General features: G+C 43.0%; 1 protein-coding gene across 12 annotated transcripts in view; it reads left to right on the top strand.

Annotated features, from left to right (window-relative positions):
* The window catches only part of ncam1a (neural cell adhesion molecule 1a), a 242,432-nt gene that overhangs the window by 210,566 nt on the left and 9,741 nt on the right, over positions 1-22,125 (top strand). For 5 of the 12 annotated variants that reach the window (XM_064351025.1, XM_064351027.1, XM_064351026.1 and 2 more), the window contains 5 exons: positions 7,065-7,189; positions 8,230-8,410; positions 17,080-17,287; positions 18,031-18,147; positions 19,264-19,917. In XM_064351025.1, the coding sequence (XP_064207095.1) occupies positions 7,065-7,189; positions 8,230-8,410; positions 17,080-17,287; positions 18,031-18,147; positions 19,264-19,917 (1,285 nt within the window). Of the gene's footprint in view, positions 1-7,064; positions 7,190-8,229; positions 8,411-11,979; positions 13,362-17,079; positions 17,288-18,030; positions 18,148-19,263; positions 19,918-22,125 lie in introns of those variants that run through there. The other 7 variants (XM_064351031.1, XM_064351035.1, XM_064351036.1 and 4 more) reach the window with 2 other exon arrangements.

Here is a 22,125-nt window from a genome sequence, read left to right as displayed (position 1 = left end):
CATAATATGAAGACTACACTACAGTTGAATATGTACGTAGACGGTATACAGTGATATGGCTGTTTTTTCATGTAAAAAATTTTTTTCCTGAGGATGTGGTACCTAATGCAGAACTCTGAGAATTTTGCATAGGTTTATTAGCCCTATCTGTGCTAAATCTTAAGCCTATATCCTCTAATGATTTTGCTGCTTAGTAACACAGCATATTGTCTGCCTGCTGCACCTATTATGGCACTTATCTTTATGATTCATTGTTGACTTGCACTTTCAGCTGTGAGCCTCAGGACTTGGTATCAGCTGTGTTCATTGCCTGAGCCTGTGTGTACTTGTGGAAGAGCCTCCACTAAATGCCTGCGTGGAACAGTATTTGTCGGCTACCTGGAGGACCAGGTTTATTTCAGTTTCACTGCATAATGAAAAATCAGAGAACAGGTGCTCCACGTGTCATGGAAAGTATGTGTTGTATGAATATTTTCATGTTCAAGGTTATTTTGAGTGTCCTCGTTTCGCACGGGCTTACAGCATTACCTGTAGGACCACATTGGAGTACAAGCAGAAGAGTTATGAATGTATAATAGCGTCACAGCTGACAATAGTATTGACCTGTGAAATATGCATGAACAGTGTGAGAGGCAGTATGGAACAGGCTAGCTTTTTATTTGCGGGGGAAATGGGAGTAAGCATGCTGTGTACTCTATGCAGATGACATCCATTAGGCGACAACTGCACACGTCACATTTTTTTTAGTTTTATACTGGCCTCCTCTTAATAGAGGGAAACATTGCTATTATTACTGTTGCTATTATTATTACCTGTGCTTTTATTACTACAAGTAGTGAAAGTGCCGACCTGTATTATCGCAGTGTGGAATTTCTCGCCCCACCTGTCATGCACCAGAAGATCGCTTACGAAAGCAGTGTGTTGTGGCTGTCTTACAAAGCATCTTCCAAAGCTAGTGTGTGTGATGGGGTCAGGCCTTTTGTACAGGAACCAGGAAGGCTCAACCAAGCGACGCTCGCGTGATTGCCGTTACTTGTGTCCCACAATGTGGCCTGTGGGCCAAGGCTGTTTGTTGTATGCTAACGTGTTGTATAAACGCTGTTGTGAATGCTCTTCGTCTGCCAGGGTCCTTCTTCCTGCAGATCCCCCATGTCCCCTCATTGTGTTGGTGTTGTTCACATGCCGCAGGTCTTGCATGTGTGTGGCATTACATGAAATGGTCTGTGAATACTTCAGATCTTCACTTACCTCTGTTTCTTGTTTTTTTCATGTGCTATTTCTGTGTGAGTATGTGTGTGTGTGTGTGTGTGTGTGTTAGGGTTAGCGTGTGTGTGTGTGCACATGTACATTCCAATAATTCCATTTGCATTCTTATCTTTGAACCACTTTTTTGCAGTTGTAATGCACAAAAAACTCAAGGTTTGGGCTTCATACTTGCTGTGAATGAAGTACAGATGATGTTGATTGTTTATGATGTTCGTTTCACTTTCAGCTAGAGGAAATACTGTTTTAAGTTGGGTCGATTTAACATGGAATTTCAGGATGGTCCATATAATTTATTTTACCGATGCATTTTTTTTTATTTTATTATGAGTATTTATTTAATATTTTATTTTAACCCACAAAACTAAATGATGCTTTATACTGTCAAACTTCACTATAGTGAAAATTCACCATCATATCAGATGCTATTTGGTAAAAGAAATTTGTTTCCTGTTGCTACAACAAAGTTTGCTAACATGTTTGATGCGTGTCCAGCCTTTTAATTGAGAAAGGCTTTACAGTTAATTGTTGAGCAGCAAGCTGTAAATAATTTTGTCTTGAGATAATCTTGGATTTTTTTTGCAGAGATCAATATAAAACAAAATCAATAGACCTCATTTCTTCCTAAATGACAGTGTAATTACGTTAAATGTGATTAATTTAATTGCCAGTTTCAAGCATCTCTGAGTTTATGTGGTCATTTAAAAAATAACTGTGCCTAATATGGACTGTCTGAAAATGTATAATAGAATCTACCCTTTTGTCTCGTATTTTTATATGTATTCAATGTGGTGAAAGTATTTATGTTGTGGATACATGTTGCCTAGTTTTTTGTATTTTTGTGTGCTTTGTATAGTTTTGTCTGTAACTCTCTTGTTATTTTGTTGTTGCCCATGTTTACATCATTTTTTATTAATTTTTTTTGTATTTTCCATGTGACCTACTCCACTTTCCTTTCAACCAATCATGTGCGTGCGTATCGTGACTTTGTCATGTGGCTCTTGCGTGGCGCTGATGATGTCGTCCACGCTGGTGAGCAGAAGGTAAACTCTTTGTTCTGATTGGTCCAGTTCGCACTGAAAGATTTAATAGAGACATAATACTCATAAGATTTCATTGGAGACAGCACTTAACAATCTCAGCTAGGTCAGGTTCTTCTCTTTTTTCCCACATTTCACCTTAAACTATTCCCATAGGGTTTTTTTAACTGCGATCGCTGCGTTATCCTCCTTAAAGATCAGCCATTATGCTTGAATTGCTTTAAACATTTACAGAATGTACCGTTCTGTTTCGAGTCAGCTGAAGTTATGTCTCCTCTGCTGGGCCCTGTGTCAGAGTGATGTGTCACTGGGAGACAGTTTAGATTCCATTCTAAAGCAATATGCCATCTGCATTTCGGCGAAAAACAAAACCAGCGAAAGCACTTCACTGATGCCCTTTGATCTGGAGTTGTTTCTGCATACTTTACATTTCACTGAGCCCACTTTGAGGGGTGTGTTTTTCACACGACCTTGTCATCTCGTCCGTAATACACCGGCTGAAAAACTGCCAGAAAGCCGGTGATTTTCAAGAGGTTAAAATGGGACTGTAATTGCAGACAAAGCAAATGGTTGACCTCTACATTCAGCGACTCATTTATTTTCTTTTTTATAATGCATTCCATTATTGTTTGCTAAATTTCCCCTCATTACCACCTAACCTTTATGTCTCCTGACACCAGAAATTTTTTTGTCACGCTTTTTCCATAACATTTATAAAAAGAGGCTGTTTATGGAGACAACCCCACCATCAGCGAACCGAGTTACAGCTCTGTCATTCATTTAGCTGCATTCCTTTTGACAAACATTGAATGCCCTCAAAATTTTAAGTGGTGATTTTTACAGAAGCCCAAATCAAAACGGACTAACAGTGGCATTCGCCCAGCATTACCGCATGCAAGCAAGTTAACGCACTTCTTTCTTTCTGTTACGTCCTCTCTTTACCTCGTCCTCCTTTTTCTCTTTCACTCTTTCCAGGTCGAAACCTTTCCTCTGTTTGCATGTGTGTTTAACTGACGTTGTGTCTTGCATGTGTACCTCCCCACCTTCAGGTCTTTGTTATTCACATGTATTGATGTGGACTCAAAAGAAGAACAAAAAACAGCCCTGGGTCCCCTTTAGGCCTACTGACTTATTGGTTGTTCCCAACCAGGACCGGCCTATCGAAAGGTTCAGTGAATACATAATGGGCAAAGGATAGAGCAGGGCAAACAAACAGAATATGTCATTTGGTAAGCCCATGCTCACTCCCTCCAAATCATCTCTCCCAAAGGCACCAATGTTGTTGCAGACAGTTTATGGCATGAAATGATCATGCCCTGACGTTGGTCTGTTGACACTGCTTTCCACCCTTCCACATCTTCATTGAGCAAAGATGAGGGGTGAGATTTCATTTTCCCAAACTAAAAGATTTGAGACCATTCCTTGTCTCAAAGTATGTAGGAACAGGTTTAAATGGGACTCCATGGCTGTTTTGAAGCTCATGAAGAATCTGTCATTTGAAAAATTTAAAGAATAAGCCAAAAAATCATTACATACTGAATAATGCTTATGTTGCATGTCAAAGCATGTCCTAGTTATCTAGTGTCACTAACCTTTGTATAACCCTAATAGCTTTTTTTTCCCTCTCAGCATCTGGAAATCCTTCACTTAACCTGGAATGATGGTCATGACCTGACTAAAATTATATACACATTAGGGAGAGATGCAATTAATAAATTGTCACAATTTTCTTTTTCATTAACTCTTTTTGATTTTTATTTCCAGCACTGCCTATATTAGAAGATTCCTTAGCTGATGCATTTTAGTGTCATCTTAATAATTTCCTGTTAATCACATGCTATCAAACAAGATATTTTTGCATGTTTGACTTTTTAAATTGTCTATACTAATGCTTTAAAAGTGGCAAAATGAATGCAAACCTAATGAGAAATTAATGAAGTTAAACATTTGAAGTTTCTTTTCCAGCATTTTCTTAGTGCTTTAAGATTGTGCCAGAAATTAATGGAGCAGTTGCACTGTGTGTTAAGATACCACTTTTTTCAAGTGCTGAAAGACTAGAAAATGCTTTAGATATCTCAATGTATGCACTTTTTTGTGGAAGTAGAATGGAAATGCTAGAATGTTGTTTAGTTGGACTGTGGCCGAGTTATTTGAGTAAACAGAATAGTCATACTGTGGTTTCCAGAGGGACTACACAGTGGCGTCTCAGTCATGTAAATGAATCCGGTTGCTTCTGTGCCTAAACTGCTTGTTAGTCTGAAAGACACGTTAGCTGAGGGAGAGAGGCAAGTAGCCGCTTCAGCCAGCTGCTGTCCTGCTCCAGCCTCTCCACACGGAGCCCGTTACCAGGCTAAGTCCTCATGTAGCCTCGCGGCTAACGTGCCCAAACACCCTCTCTCTACTCTATGCCCTCGGTCCCAGCACTGTGGTTAAATGTCATTTGGCAATGCTGCCGGGCTGCGTGCTGAAGCTAATTAGCTCACGTCTTATCTCATCTGCGCCCCGGTAATTGATAGCAGGGTTCCCCTGGAGGAGTGGTCACGTTTTTGCAACCCCAAAGCTTTCCCATCAGTGTCAGAAACGCCCAAACAAATTCCAAACCAAATGGAGAGAGCGCACCAATCAGGTTGTGCATTTTCAATTATTCTTTATTCAAGGATAACATATTTCTTGTGCTGGGACATGGACTGGAAATAGTCAAGTAAAAAATAAAATTTTTTGATATGTGCAGCACCAGGTTTACAAAAATTGCTTGCCAGTTTTCTGGCATGTTTGCTCTCGAAATGAAGACAAAACTGAACGTCACACTTAATTTAAGTCAAAAAAATGTATTTCAATGACAAATAGGTTTACTTCTGCAGGTGCTAAAACATCTAACATGTGCAATAAGGAATTGATACTGTTATGATCCAACATTAAAGGTAACATAGAAATTAGGGTGCATAGCACCCCATATAATATAAACAATCGTTCGCTATATCGCAACATATATTATATCGACATACAAGCTTGCATAATAAGAGTAACACTTAGAATACACTGAAAACCAAATCAGGAGTACATACAGTATGTATCAAATTGTATTTCTGTGTATGTTCTTAATATATTTTTTAATTTAAAACCTGTTTTAAAAGTTCACTTAAGTTCACTTTAATCACTGGCTCAAAATTTTCCATGTCTGCAGCTCATGTAGGCTTTAGTCATTAGTCTACTTTTTGTTTTAATATGAAATACAGAATTCAAATGTGTTACCTCTGAGCATTGTCTTTACCTTTACTTGGTGCAGATAAAAATAAATGTAACATAATTAACGCATTTAGGTAAGATGTGTAAAATAAATAAGCAGTTGCAGTTTCACACACTTCTCCCCAGATACTTTTTGCATTTCTGTGATTTATCATATTTTTCTCATGGATTTCAAACTATGCTGAAAAAAGGTGTTTGTCACTGGCTAGTTAGACACTGCTGTAAATATTGCATAGACTTAGATAAATGTTGATATTGTTCTCAAAGGCACTTGGCTTTGAGACCACGACTCCAGTCCTGAATGGCAAATCTGGGTACTGGTTTTTGCTCCAGCCAATTACATTATTTTAGTTTTTCTGGCGGCTCTATAAACTAGGCTGGTTTACTCTTGTACTTGAACACTGTAGGATTTTTAGGATACACTTTCAGTCTGCGGCTGTAGATGGTGCTTATACAAATGTCAGAACAAGATATGATTGAGCTAATTAAATAATTAAGAGCAGAAATTGGCATAAAATCCTGAAATGGATTGGCCCTTGTTGTGCACCCCTGCCTTATCTTATCCTACCAGAAATTCGCTCTCTAATTGCATAATTTTTTGTATGCTGTCCTGTGTACACAGTGACCAACCAGATTGCAATGTACTTTTGTGCATACCTAGCCAATCAAACACGCTTTAATAGCAGTGCAGTTGAAAATGCAAAGAACATTATAAAATGCAATTAAATTTACATTCAAACAGACCTATAAATACATCTATTAAATGGATGTCTGTACATTCTGGCAACCTTGTGAGCGGCTAACATAAATGGATTGTTCTTTGAGGTTACCAAGCAAACAAAAGCATCTAATGAACCACAGAGGCAGATAACTTTGCCAAATAGCCCAAAGGCACACTTACTAGCTTACTAGTTATATAAAGACCTAAGGTACCATAACATAAGTCTAGCTAGCTAATTAGTCTAGAAATAGTTACCTAGCTAATCTGCAAAGAACAAAAGTCATAGATTAAAGATCATATGGCTATCCAACAAAAGATTTATTTTCCATTTATGTCTGTGGCATGTGACTTTAGTTGAAAGCTGCACTTTCTTTGGTGTGGTACAATTACATTATGTAGTAGGAAAAAAATTACAAAATTGACAAGTGTCAGTTGCCATGGTAACGAGTTAATTTCCCCCCATAGGTTGATTTCACCTACTGTATTGTTTTAAATGAATGGCTACTTTACACCTAATGCATGTAGTAATTAACTTTTTTTAAAAGAATGATAAGGCATGCCTTGCATGCAGCAAGAGCTTAGCCGTGAATAGCGCTGTGTAAGTAAAAATAAATAAACGACACAGCAGTAGTTTGTGAGAACTGTTTTATCAGGTGTCACATTACAGCCGTTGTGAAGGCATTAGAGGGAATTAGGGTAAAGTGTGGCGAGCAGGGTGTGTCTGTGCAGGAACACACAAGGAGAGACCGCGGTAGTGTCGCTAACGGCTGTGTCCGCTGCTGTGCTCTTCCCAGGGGAGCCCAACCCCCCTAAGCTGGAGGCTAAGCTGCAGTCCAACGGTAACGTTCTCAAGGTCAACTGGATCAAGCAGGACGATGGGGGCTCTCCCATCAAGCACTACCTGGTCAGATACAAGGCTGTGAGTATAATGGGCTGCAGGACTTCGCCTGCAGTTTTTTGAAAATACTTTAGGTAGCTAAGAATTCAGTTAATATATGCACATTTATCGAATAACGAACCAAAGTACAAACTTTTTTTTTTTTTCAATTCCTACCTACAATAACAGAAGAAGATTACTTTTACTTAAACATAATTGGACACAACTTGCCTTGAAATAGCTTCTTTTGGCTTTAATTGCAATTAAATGAATTATTGGAAGTCTATCCAATCATTTTGCTATGTGGCATATGGAGGGGTGGGACAGAGGTGGAGGGGTAATTAAATTGAGTGAAATCTAATATATTTTAGGTTTTTTTTTTTTAACACAGGTAGCTTAATACCTGTAGTCTGTAGTGCAAGTAAAATAGGCATTAAGTTACAAGATATATGGCAAAGAAGAAGGAGTTAGGCTTAGATGTGAAATTTACTCTCATGTCATATAATGTCAGTGTGTGGATATTGTTAACAGAGTGGCCAGCAACACGGCAAACCCATTACTACTGGGACAATTGTCTGTCCGCAAACACAAAGAAGAGTTTCGGAAGCAATGTGTCTCAAGCAGTGTTCGCCCACAGAAATGTCATTGCAGTGCAGCCCAGCTAAAAGGATTTTTTTTTTTTTTTCCTTCTGGCAGAATTTCTTTAAAAAGGTCACCTTGTCTAAAAGATTGATTTTCATTGTTGCATAATAAAAAATGATAATGGGGAGAAGTCATTTTCTAATGTGGGCGTCAATTCTAATTTTGGAATGTGCAGCAAAATATAAAAATAGATAATCCTATAACTGTCCTATCAAAGAGGTAATTGAAATTGCTAATTGAGTGGTTAAAAGTGCTGCTGGAGTTTTATCAATTTTGAGTTGATGCAGTATTGAATTGTATATTGTTGTGTTTTTATGGGCAAACGCTGCACTGGCGCTGGAGTTCGGTGGTCCGTGTGGTATTGATGGGTGGAAGGGATACGGGGGGAGAGTTCTGGGAAACGTAGGCCCTAAGCGCCGCTCGTCCTGTTGGTCCCTTAGAAGCACATGAGCGACTGGAAGCAGGAGCTCCGCCTGCCCAGCGGCAGCGAGCACGTGGTGCTGAGCGGCCTGGACTGGGACACCGAGTACGAGGTGCTCGTGCAGGCCGAGAACCAGCAGGGCAAGTCCACGCCTGGCTCCATCTTCATCAAGACCTCTCCGGAACCCACCACCATTCCAGGTACCTCCCCCGGCTCCGCCTCCGCCCCTCCCCATACACAGACCTGCTCTGACCCAACCCACCACCCCCAGCAGGCAGTATTGGGCTTTTACCCGCACTAGCGATGAGACAGCGAGGCTTGGTAGGCCACAGAATGGGGGAGCTGTCACGGCACCTTATCTGAAGCAGTCACGATTGGAACGCACCTGTCAGCGATCGACGGCTCCTGGCAGCCGCACACATTGTGGGGTTTGTGAAGTCTCGCTCTCCCATCCGCAATGCAGGCACAGACACTGCCAACAGTGCTCCTATGGCTCCCTACTGGTGTTCCACGCACACACACAGATACACACACGCAAGCACGGACACACATACACAGACACACACACACACGCATGCGTGCACACACGCATGGACCTACCCACACACACATACATGCACGGACATACACACACACACGCATACACTCGGTACCATGCTGAAAACTGTGCATTTGTGCTCCTCTGCAAAATGTCAGCCTCTTTCTTGCCCAGAAAAGCTCATATTAGCAATCCCCGTAAAAAGGATTGAGAGCTCCACTACAAGCTTCTTAAGAAGGGGACACCGCAGCAGAATAAACTTTTGATTGGCTGATCGATGGGAGGGGATGAGAGTTAGAGTGTTAGTGAGCTGTGAGTCTGACTATGGCTAACAGTCCAATCTTTTCAGGAAATGTATGCCTCATGTGGGGCTATGTACCACACCATGTGGGATTATATACCACACCTTTTTGGGGTGCTATACCACACTCTAGTTATACGGCCTTGTACTCTATGACACTGGACATCCCTCACTCCTGTTTCAGTCACCTGTCAGTGAGTCAAACTGGAAAAACCTCTGGCGGTGTGTCAGCGAATTCACTCTAGCAACACTGGATAAAACAGCCAATCAGAATGCTGTATTTTAGCAGGTTACATGATGTTCAGATGTTCCAGAGAAAGCACTTCTGAGATTAAACTAGTCAGGCTCCTTCACTCACTCTAAACCCAGCACTGTGTCTTAGGCTCTGTCCTGTTGGCAGTTCTGTGCTCCAAAGAATTTGCATAACTATAGAGGCTGCCTGTTCCTCCTAACTGCTGGTCTCTCTCTCTTTTTCTGTCTCTCTCACTCTCTACCGCTTGCTCTCTCTATTTTTCTGTCTCTCTCTCTCTTTTTCTGTCGCTCTCTCTCTCTCACTCTCTACCTCTTGCTATCTCTCTCTCTGAAATTATGAAATTAAAATGTTTTTTCGATTCTCTCTCTCTCTCTCTCTCTTCCCTTCCTCTCCTCTCCTCTCTCGCTCTGTGTCCTCCCGCCTCCTCTCCCTCCTCGTTATATCAGGTAAGAGGATTTGTGGCACTCGGCAGTGACCTGAATCCAGGTTGTGGATGTGAGGGGGAAGCAGCCCCGCTGGTCTTTGCATGGTGACGCTCGAACAGGATTTTGTGCGTTGCTGCTTTACTGAAACTCCTCAGGCATCAGCCAGTGCATGGCACAGAGACCCGCTTTCTCATACGCTTGGTAGGACCCGGCCGCGAACTGCAGCAGCGGGAGGTTTGGATCAACGATCATTATAGGCACAGCAGGCTAAAGCCCATGCCCTCCATAGTCTTCCGTTTTCTTCCTTTTTTTTCTTTTCGATTTGGCCTCATGAACAGCGCAGCAACGGCTGATGGTGTTCTTTAAAAAAACTAAAAATAAAAAATTAAATAAACCATTTTTTTTACAGTAACATCTGCACAGACAAGCCATCAACAGCTGTTCTCTGTAAAGGTGGCTGTACACAGCTGTCGTTGAATTAGCATGCTTTTTCTTCTTCGTGCTCAAGCATTTTCATTAGGCGAGACATACACGCACACGCACTTGTGCCTGAAAAAGGCTTTTTTTTTTTTTTTGGTAACACTTTACTTCGACCTTTTGACCTGAGGCTGACGTAACACGTAACGTGTCATACATGACATAACAGCTGTCACAAGACGGCATGACACATGATGTCATCTTATGGGAAATAAGGTAAAACTGTCATACTTTCATCGGTAAATGCCTTATGTCGAAGGGTTCCAGTAAATTCTTACTGTTTTTTTTTTGTCGTGTAGGAATTACCAAAATAGAGGGGGCCTTAGGTTCCATAGACCTGAATGCCTTTAAGCAGTCTTATATTTTGCGGGTGAAAAAAGTTGTCACCTGATTTTGCAATTTCATTTGATGAGTGCCACAGTCAGGCAAACTTGAGCATGTTCCAAGTTCTGAATTCTGCTGTCCAGATCTCCCAAGCTAAGATTGACATGGAGAAAACCCTGTCCTAGGAATCATAATTAACCGATGCAGTTCTTAACAACACAGCATCATGCATTCATTAATGTGATCATTCATTCATTCATCTGGCCAGCAACATTTTGTTACATCTTAACCTGTTTGTATTTTTTGTGATTGCTTGGCCAACATTCCCTGCAATGGAAAAATACCTAGGCAATTTTGCGCTTATTGAGAAATTTGAACATTAAAATGAATTGTATTTTGTCACACCTGGATATTGCTGCTTGCTCCCAGCTAGCATGTAATGTTTAATAAACATTGGGGGACATTCCAGTTAGATCACAGAGAGAAATGTTCCACGTATCTTGCATACACCCTTACTGATAAAATGCTTGATGAGTATAAGCATTGGAATGCAAGATTTGTTGAATATTGTTAACCAAAAAAATGAATGGAAATGAATACACACAATTCAAATTCTTTTTGAATTTTTTAACGAGAACACTGAAATGTAATAAAATTTGACGATCATTCCAGCAGTGTTCTTACGACTTCAGAAGAACATTCAAGCAGCATCCTGGAAATCCAGGAAAATATTTGTGATGGTAAAACAAAATTTGTTGGCTGGACCAGTATTATTATAGTGTTGAATAGTCTAAATCCATTTAAGCATTTTCAGTTAATTCACCAGGGATGTTGGCCTCTATGTGCTTTCATTATTCATTTTACTATTTGTCTTGTCTCTCCCAACTTCAGACATCCCATAATTCAACACCTTTAACCTTTTTTCTGACCTTTAACTTTTGGCCTTGCTGTGTTTCCAGTGTCATTCACTTCTTTAACCCACTATAGTTGCTTTATTTGTTTTCTTCATTTTTATCCCTTTATTGAAAAATTACTCACGTCTCTCTAACTTGCTTGAATATATTTTCCCTTTTTACGTATTTGTTTTGTTTCTATTTACCTTTCCAAACTTAAATTTCTGTATTTATGACCTATTTTTCTATCTTTCTCTTGTTTCTCTCTCCCTCTTTTCCCTATTTCTCTCCCCCTTCCCCTCCCTCCCTCCCTCCCTCCCTCTCCTCCCCTCCCCCCACGTCTCTTCTTGTCCTGTCGTCATGTGTGATCTCGGACGCCACCGGACCATCACATTACCCATGCGCACAAATTTCCGTTTATTTGTTTTGTTTTTTTTCTGTGCGTGATTATTTTCTTCTTTTTTTTTTTTTTAAACGTCACGCGTCCTTTTCTTTCGCCGCGCATCACCTGCGGCGCGTGCGGACCGTCACGCTTTGCGCTGTCGCGCGCGTCATCAGCGACCCTTGGCTGCTCCTGTGTGACGTCCACTGTGGTCTCTCTCATCCTCTGTCTGCTGACTGTGATCGTTCTCTCATAAACTGGGCGGGGTTCAGAGCAGGGGAGGGCCCCTGTGCCTGCTCTCTCTCTCGCATCGCGGCCGGGCCACTTTGTTTTGTACGCCCTCCAACCCTTCTGTGCAGGCTAAAAGAAGCGAAACGCCAGTTTCCCCGTAAAGGTTGGGTGGTTCGGGTGGGACTGGGGGGGGGGGAGGGGAGGGGTGGAGTGCGTGGTATTGCATTTTTCATTGTTAATTCTTTTTCGTTGTTGTTGCTGTTTTTGTTTCGCATTCGATTATTCAGTCCCTTAAAGGCAACAGGTTTTTTTTTTCCCCCCCCAAAATTAAAAAACGCGAGACAACACGATATTTTCTCTGTTACACTATATACTTTTATACGCTGCAGAGCTTCTGGAACGTGTTAGGGAATGCTGTATGTTTCTCCTCAGGCTTCCCCCAGTCCGGGTTTCTTTTGAGTGGAAGACTGTAAAGGGGAGACAGGGTCTTGGTTAATTATAGTGATCTGCTGTTCCATATCTCGTCTCCATCTTAATCTAACGCTCAGCTGTCGCAGCCTACTTACTGTTTAAATGTAGTGTTACCGTGTGAACGACAAGAAGTATTTTTCAGCGGATGCAAAAAAGATGAGGATTCAAATGTTTTGTTCAAGTGTACTGTACATAATTATGATAATTTCCTTTTTCCAGAACTAAAAAACAGGCCTTTCATTTTGTTATTGTTTTCGCATTTTAACCTAAAAATAAATGGTATTCTCATGTAAACGCTACAGCCGATTAACTGAAAAAAGAATACAAGTTAAAGGTATCATTTTCAATATTGTACTATGCTGGTATTCTATAAAATAACTTTTGTATGTACATGCAGTACAAGTGTGTCCCTATATGATAAATGTTTTGGAAATTATGAGAATGTGATGATCTAGTGATGTGACTTTTTGGGGAAGAGTATCACTTAGAACCGTACAAAAATATGTCTATGTGTGTCTGTCTGTGTGCGTGTGTGTGTGTGGGTGGAACCCCTTTCATTTGGTTTTTCATCCTCTGGGTTGTACAATTCAAGATGATGTCATCGTTGCTCTGTTTTGTTTTTTGTTTTTTTGGGTAGATTCAATGATTGAAGTGTCTTATGTCTCGGAAAAGCTCCCCTTAAATGGTGGTTTAAATCGGGGGTAAAGAGTGCTCCTGAGGGGTGAGAAATCTAACTGGGATTAGTGTTTGCTGAGAGTTCCCTGGTGAACCTGCACTGCCCACATTTTTAGATTGACTCTGATAATAAAGAGATGCACCTGGAGCTCCGCTCCCGGATTTGCATGTGCCAATCAAATCGCTCGTATCCTCCTTTCTGTCGAATCTTTTTAAGATGCGTTATACTGTCATTATCTCTGATTATGACAAGACAAGCAAAGCAGTTGTGTTCAGTCAGAGGTTTAAGATGGGTGTTTTGACTGTTGTGATTTTGCGGCAGAATTTGAGTCACAGATACTGTATCTTAAGTTCAAATCAAGGTTTAAAAGTAGTAACCAGCATGAAGAGTGTGCATGCAGTCAGATTTAAATATTTTCATAGCAAAGGATTTAGGTCATTGATATCACCATAAAATTAAACTCAGGATCCAATGCTGTACCATGTCCTCTTTATTTTTTGGAATTATTGTGTATTACTGTGTTTTTTTCTTTTCTATCCCATGGTCTCCTACTGAAACTAGCCAAAAAAAGTTAAACACATGTTGCTGAGAATAGTGTAGATTAATTAGAGGCCCAAGAGGTATGAAATAACCTGTATAGTGTTGGATAATGAAACTGTTTCCTTTCACATTCTGAACTAAAAGGCCACATATCTTGCCTATATAGAAATCATAGGGTTGCTGATTTCTGATGAAGAAATAAAAATGAATCGGTATAGTAATACATGCTTAGCTCAGTAAGGTTCAGTAAGGTTCAAAGTGATTCAAAATGGATTAGTAGTATCAATTGTTTGCAGTCGTTTTGAACCTTACTGAGTGAACAAACTTATCAGGAACAAAATGTAAAGTGTTTTGGTGTTAGTGGATTTAATTAACTTCTTGTTTATTTTTCTAGGTGGCTGTTGTTCTTTGGTTAATTGTTTGGTTTAATATGTACATTGATTGGGCTATGGACGTGCCTGTGCTGGATCCATAGGCCTAGCTCATGCCCAATTAGGCTTCATAAATTTGCTGTACGTCAGCTCTGCTGCATGCTGAATAGGCAAACAAGCTGAAAAATGTAACTCAAAACAACTGGAAATGATTTATTTATCCAAAACTGGCTAAACAGTTCAGACACTTTTGAAATGCAGCTCGTTACAGTAATTAACAGCTGTCCTCATTTCGTTCTCCTGCAGTTTAATTTCAGATAAATAAACAAAAATAAAATAAAATCGGCTGGTGGAACTCCAGCACTTCTTGTTTGTTTGTCTTCATCGCCGCAGCGACGCTAGCATGGTCTTGCCTTATTTGCTTGTTTGTGGACGTTCGGAGAGCTGGCGCTGATGCTTCTGACAGCGTTCTGTCTGCGTCGCGGTGATTTACCGCAGCTTGTTGAAATGCAGAGGAAACAGCCGAACTCACCCCCGAGGCGGATGGCGCAGTGCTGGCTGCTGACGGAGGTGGCGGTAGATGCGAGCCGTCAGTCTGATTCGTGTCGCAGAAGGCCACTTTACAACATCAGGACCTTTAGAGGGAGCGGTAGAATTGCCGGAGAGGCTGCGGTCGGAATAATGAGCCGTGTTTGTGTTGTCACCGGCTAGCCTCGGTAAAGGGAAGGTCAGCCTGATCCTCCTGGATTACACCAGCACCCGAAAAGCAGAAACATGCGCTTTTAAGTCAGACTGCTTTTAATCTCGGCGAATGAGCAATATTAAATCACCTGCTTCTGTTGTTGGTTTGTTTTAAGGCCAGTTGTTTCAGATAAAATTACGGCGCCTTGTTAGGGTTGGGAAACGAATTGGGGAGCAATTTTGTTTTTCTTCGAAGTTTTGCAAGCAGATACAGAATGTATTTTTTAAATGATAATGATAAAGAATTTTATATGATCACTGTAAATAAGTGTTTGCTTCCAGTAGAGATTACTTGCACAAATTAAATTTGTAAAAAAAAAATGTTAAAAAAAGTAATTTAAAAAAAAAAGAAACAAATTTACAGCCAAACCAAAAACATTAGCACTGGTTTTATGTTGCGTGTTTTCCAGCAACTTACATTGCTTATGTAAGTTTCTTGATTCTCTTAGACGCAGTAGGTGTTTTCGCTGGAGGTTGCTGCAACATGTGCACCATAGATAGTTCATAATTAGATATTTCATCAGCATTGTGGGGACTACAATTCCCTAGTGTCCCTCTTAATCTTTTTTATGCCTACTCAGCAAATTGCCTGCACTGTTCCCATCAGTTTCAGCTTGCACGATCATCAGTCTTCAGATCCTTTGGTCCCCTGGCTTAACTGCTGCCTGCTTCTGCCCTTCCCCTCTACATTCATCTCTTGCTTTGTTGTTTAACTCTCCACCCCCCATCATAAATTATACATGTATGAAGATGCATGTAAAAAATCGAAGTCAAAACATAAGGAATGTTTTTTGTTTGTTTTTTTTTTTACTAATACATTAGGTATACGCACGTATGTATGGATATATATATGGTCTGTGTGTTTCTTTGTTTTTCGTTGTCTCAGCTGTGCCTGTGTTGATGGTATACCCCCCTGAAAATGCGGTGTTTTTTGTGTTTGCTTGGTTAATGTATAAATGAATGAATGCAATGTAATGTTGCTGTTATTTCAACTCAAAGATCCACACATGCAGCCCAATTAATATAATTGCTTGGAGAGAAGTGAATTGTGTGCACGGGGTGTGAGCCTGGAAATAGCACGTATTGTAAATTGGTGTTTTTCCCTGTTCACAGTTCTTGTCATTGAGCTCAAGGCTTACGAAAATCTGGGCTACGATTCATAGCCTTTTGAGGAGTCCCACCCCAAGCACACTGTCCGCACTCTCTCAAGCCCTTTGTCTGAAAAACAACGCATGCTTGTGATCATGGTTCAGATGGAGCTTGTTTGGTAAACGGGAAATAGTTGAAAACCAAACCATACAAGGAACAATTACAGATTGAAAGACATCTGACTTGTCAAATGTTTTATGCTTTTGTTTGAACCTTTTGTATTTCAGTATTTATTTTTTAACATACGAAAAGTGTTCACATTTTAACTAATCTCCTGTTTGAACCCTTCACAATGAAACGGTGTTGCCTTATCTCTACATATAGTTTTGACTTGCTGTGCATTATCCTAAATTTGATAGTTAGTGTTTCAGTGGATGTTTGCTAGTCCATGTTGCCAATGGTTAATTCAGTGTTTTTATTTTTGTGTAAACCATTTCTAATGTCTTAAACCGTTGAATTTTGCCATGAAAATTACTTTCACCTCAACAAATATATGAACTCTAGGCACTGGTGGCCGTTGGTCATTTGAAGAATAGTGAGACCTGTTATGAGTAGAAATGGCTGAAAGTGCCTTTTTATTTAACATATATTCCTTATCAGCCCTTATATTCTCTGTGCCTGTAATTTTGTTGAATGTGAAGTTAAAACTAAAATGCTTTACATGGTTGCTTGCTAATAATTGCGCGATAGCAGTAAATAGAAGTGTAGTTATTAAAATCTTTTCCTTGGATGTTTTTGCTGGTAAGTAGTGTGTGCTTTCAGCCTGATGCTCTTTCTTTGTGTTTTGACCTCGATTCTCAGTTGTTCTTTAGAGTGTTGTGGGCTTTAATTGCCAAAGACAATTAATATATTTCTGTCTAATGATAATTTTTTTTTTTTGGGGTATTAAAATCTGGCCTGCAAGCTCAAAACACCACTGAGCATCAGTGCGCCTGTATCTTTCATTAAAATGGCAATGCAAGGGCCTGCCTGCTTTCTTAGCCTTGATATTAAACGTTATCAGTTAGGTAAGTGAACCAAGACTGTAATAGTATGATGGGATATGGAATGATGCCCCTCCTCTCTCTCTTCCCCCCCCCCCCCCCTCCCTCTTGAAGACGCCGTCACCAACGGTTCCGGGCTGGGGACGGGAGCCATCGTGGGCATCCTCATCGTCGTCTTCGTGCTGCTGCTGGTGGCCGTCGACGTCACCTGCTACTTCCTGAACAAGTGCGGCCTGCTCATGTGCATCGCCGTCAACGTCTGCGGCAAGTCGGGTCCCGGGGCCAAGGGCAAGGACATGGAGGAGGGGAAGGCTGCCTTCACGTGAGTGCCTTCGGGAAAAGGGGGGGGCGGGCGGTTTGATTTGCCCAGTTCATTCCGGGCGGCCTTGTCGCCGGGGGCCGCCCATTTGGCATCGCGTCCGGCTCGGGCGCGGTTTGTCAGGGCCCTGTTTGAGCGGCGGCGGCGGCAGCGGGCAGGGTGGTGCTCATCCCCCGCTGTGCAGGGCGTGAGGCAGCTACAGCACAGCCACTGTGGTACCCTGCATCAGGCCCATAGCCCAGCCAAAGACCTCTGTGCTACAGTAGGCGGTACATGTTAGCAGTGTGTCGTTCATGAACAGTTTGTCCTTTCTGAACGAGTATTTTTAGTGAATGAAAGGAACCGACTCCCCTCCACATAATGATTTGTTCCTTTGTTTGTGTTCTCAGTAAGTTGCCATTGACATTGAACCTGCAGCTGCACGTATTTAAAGATTTTCACCAGTGGGCTCTGTGATAAATAGCCACGACAGCGTTCACAAAAAACGAGAATCAGTGAGCGAGAACGAGAGTCTGAACCAGTCGCTGGATGACTCTTTCTCCTTAGTGAACGAGAGCAGTGAAGGAAACGGTGAACAAATCCGTGAACTTTTAGCGAAATGAGTCAAATGATTTGGGTCCTTGAAAAGAACCGTAATGCCCACCACTAGTATACATGGGCCATGGCAGATTTCACAGCAGAGCTGGTTGGATGACCAGTCTGTCACCTTCATGGTGCCCTCCATCTAACCATTACCACCATTACAGGAAGGACGAGTCCAAGGAGCCGATTGTGGAGGTGAGGACAGAGGAGGAGCGCACCCCAAACCATGAGGGTGGGGGACAGACAGAGCCCAACGAGACCACCCCACTGACGGAGCCTGAGTGAGTACCCCTCCTGTTTCTCCCTCCATCTCTCCTTCTCTCTCCCTCTTTCCCTATCTCTTCTCTCCATCTCCCTCCATCTCCCTCTCTGTTTTCCTGCTAGCTATATTTCTCTCTCCCTTATTTTCTCCTGATCCCTCTTCTTTTATGAATCCCTCCCTCTTTCTTTTGTATATTTTTCTTGCTCTTGCTGGTTTCAGAGGCCACACCCCTCTGACAAGCGCAAAGCCTGCTGGGAAAACAGGGAGAAGGCTCCAGAAGCTCTGTTCTTCGGCAGTGCTCAGCCAAGATGGCACGGCTGCCAGATGCTGAGCCAGGGTGGCGTCTGTAGACACTGAATTGAAGTGACATAAATTCTGAGGGGGAAAAAAAACAAACTGATGGAACTTCAAAGTAATGTGCCGCGACACATTGAGCAGCGACTTTGGCTCCGTGTTTCACAGAGACCCGGCAGCACGCGGCATCACGGCGGCTCTCCTGCGTCAGGAACAGGAGAACGCTGCACGCCTCCTCTAGAACACGAAAATAATGAGCTGCCGTTGTGAACACGTGTCTGACCTCAGAGATGCACTTGCGATGAGCAGATGACAGAGTAAACATTCACCTTCGTTGACGACCTGAGAACTTATTAAACCTGTTTAAATATTGCAAGTCTTTCAATGTGCACATTACTGAAATCCCGAAAATTGAGCTTCAGGGCATTAGGGAATGCTGTGATTGAATCATTTCTGAGATGCCAGGGTATGTTTATTTTAAGTGTTAAGCCCTTAAGTGGTCTTCTGCGCTTTCCATCCAGAATCTTTCAGCAGAGTCTTGGTAGACCACAGAAACGCTCATATATAACTCACTTTAATGTCAGCGCTTTTTTTCCTGCTTGATCTCTCAAAGCCAGTATCTCTTTCCTTTTAGTGTGCTGTGCGCACTTTAAATTTTGGCCTGTTTAACTGTTTTTGAAGTTAATCACTACTACTGTGCTTGAAAATTGCATGTCTCACACACAGTCACTGTTTGTGCCACTGCGTCCTCTCTCTCTCTCTCTCTCCCTCCCTCTCTCTCACTCTCTCTCTCTCACTGGCACTATATTCCTCTCTCTCTCTTCTGCTCCTGTTCTCACAGGCACACGGCTGACACCACTGCCACAGTGGTGGACTTGCTCCCTTCTGTCGTCACTAACTCTGACAATGTCACCGAGTCCTTCTCCACTGCCCAGAACAGCCCCGCCAGTGAAGCCACCACCCTCACCTCCAGCACGGCCGCCCCGGCCTCAGACCCCAAAAGCGCCCCCGCCCTGCAGTCCAGCACCCCCAAAGCGGGCGCCACCTCCCCTCCCGTCACCGCCGCCCCCTCCGAATCCACCCCCACGGTGGCGCCCCTGGTCGACCTGAGCGACAGCCCCGCCCCTGCCCCAGTCCCCGCCCCCACAGCCACCAGTACCAAGGAAGCTGCTAAAGCTCCCAGCAACCCCACCCCGATCGTGCCCGACACCAAGGCCACGCCCGCCCCTGCCCCCGCCCCCGAGCCACCCAAAGCCGAGGCGACCAAGGAGGCGCCGCAGACCAACACGTCGGCCCCGGCCCCGCCCGAGCCCACCAAAGCCCCCAACAGTGCGTCCAAGTCCTCCCAGAACCAGGACTTTCAGATAGACGGAGGACCCTTCCAGAGCTCAGACACTGATCTGGCTAAGGATGTTTTTGAGGCCCTGGGCAAGCAGCCCTCTGAGACCCCCACAGGCTCCACCGCCCAGCCCACACCCGCGTCCGGCCAAGACGAGTATGACTTCCTCTCCGTCTTCTCATCTTCCTGTTTCTGTGGAGTCGCGCATCTCTCTTTAAGTGTCACATGCCAGCACCTCACCCCAGCGCCCTCACGCTGACCCGCTCCCACACCCCTCCACGTTTGGTCTGGTTTTGTCTGTGTTCTCCGCTCCGCTGGCACACGCTTTCTCTCTTTCTCTCTCTCTCTCTCTCTCTCTCTTTCTCCCTCTCTCTCACCATCTCTCTCCATGAATGCCACTGCTTGGGCGCATATCGCCCAGCACGGGGTCCTGTAGCCGCCCGGCTGTCTTTATTTAGCTGCTCACCGCGAGGAAGTGAAGCAGCAGCGGATCTCTCCCGTGATCAAAACAGAGAGGGGAGGGGGACTGTTGGGTTGGGAGGTTCCCCTGCCCTTCTGCTGGCTACCCGGAGAGGCAGGTCAGGCAGGGCCGCTTCTGAAGATCAGACTCCCTCCATCCTACTGGCAGACAGAGGGAGGGGGGGTCTCAGATGTTCTTTTTTTTGTCTCGGGGGTGTTTGTCAGTGCAGGCCAATCAGCAATAGGAGAATATCTGCCACATAACCTCGTCTTCCAAATATTTAGCGAGAAGTTTAAACGACAAAGTACGCCCAAGGACTTTTCCATGTTTTTTTGTCCTATTTGTTTTGTCGTATTTCATTGAGGTGTGGAATTTTTCCTTTTTTTTTACCCGGTTGGAAGATTCACTGACAATGCTGTCCGTTTTAAAGGCACCTTGACAACATCCTAGTCTATTGAGCGGAAAACGCTTGGGGTTTGGTTGCCAAATGGACAAGATTCATTGGCTGCTGTGAGGCTCCGTGTAGCTCTAATTAGCCAGAGATTAGCCGCTGGGCAGAGGTTAAAGGCAGGGTTAAAGCAGATGATGAATTAATCCCATTAAATGAACACCAGCCGAAGTTGTCCCAAATAGTCCTCTGTACAGTCTCAGCATGATGATAACTTCTTTTGAGCTGCAAGTGAAAGCAGGGAGCTCGGAGCAGCTCAGAACGAACTCTTGCAGTTTGGCTTGCGTCGGAGTCCTGTTAACAAACGCGGAAGGAGAGCCCTAAGCTCTCTTAGTCAAAAAGACCTGCTGAAGAATTAGGACATTTATTTACAATGTAATATCACAGACAAATGAACCCCACCAGTGGTCCGGTGTTTCTGTCATACAGCCGTCCTGCTTTGTCTGGTTTCGGTGGAGTCCCTTCGATTTGTGTCATTTACGTGGATATGACTCACACTTGACTAGGGAAGGTCTGCATTGCTGGGGAGCGTGGCCCTTCTCTGAGTAAACAAAGGGGATGAGCATGTTAGCATTATGGATAGATGCAGAATAATGCCGCTGCACATCAGTTTGGCGAGACGGGGTTTTTTGCGAAGAGGAAAATGGATTTCTGTCGGCTGTGACACTGCTCCAGGAGTGATGGCTATTGCAACGGAGAGGTTTCTGCGAAGCGGCTGATGAATAATTTACATTCTCCGCTATTGTGGTTTTTCAGCTGCCAAAAAGATGTCATTATGCAGCTTAAAAAAAATGATATGGCTTAATTTAATGTCTCACTTTAGGTGTCACGAATGCAGAAATAGCAATAAAAGGGGCCAGATTAACTGCTACATTTGTCTTTAGAATCTGACCAGATTTGACATGAGGAGATTGTATCTGCGGCTTAATGCCTGCCACTTGAAACAGTTCTGACAAAGGACATTTACAGTCCCGATGGTCTTCTGGACAGTCCGTCAGAAATGCGTCCACGTGCCACTTCCTCTTTGAAGTTCAGCCCAAACTTCTCCTTTCCTGAACAACTCAGGATTATCTGCAGTATGCGGGGTATATATTTGCCGTGCTGTTGCATATTACGCAGTCATCGTCAGGGCTCCAGACTCACTTTTTACATTGGTGGCATTGGCACCAGTAACTTTTTCAGTTACTGGCATCGGCACAAAACTTGGTCGCAAAATTTGCCGTGGCTCAGCACAAAAGTGTGTTTAACTTTGCACTTTTTACCTTGCCATCACATTTGATATCTAGTCACATGCGAATACCTGTTAAATACAGGAATGCCTTAAAGCTGATCGTCTGACTGGAGACCCAGGTGGAGCAGGCACCCTAGGCCCAACATCGGTAGATTTCATCCTGAAAAAGAGTCTATTGTTAGCTCCGTTTCAGGTAGCTTTAGCCACTGGCAGTGATGGTATCAT

Source organism: Anguilla rostrata, chromosome 9 (genome assembly GCF_018555375.3).
Source record: "Anguilla rostrata isolate EN2019 chromosome 9, ASM1855537v3, whole genome shotgun sequence".
Taxonomy (NCBI): Eukaryota; Metazoa; Chordata; class Actinopteri; order Anguilliformes; family Anguillidae; genus Anguilla; species Anguilla rostrata.
Note: the sequence above shows the minus strand (reverse complement) of the source record. Positions and strands in the feature narration are given on the sequence as shown.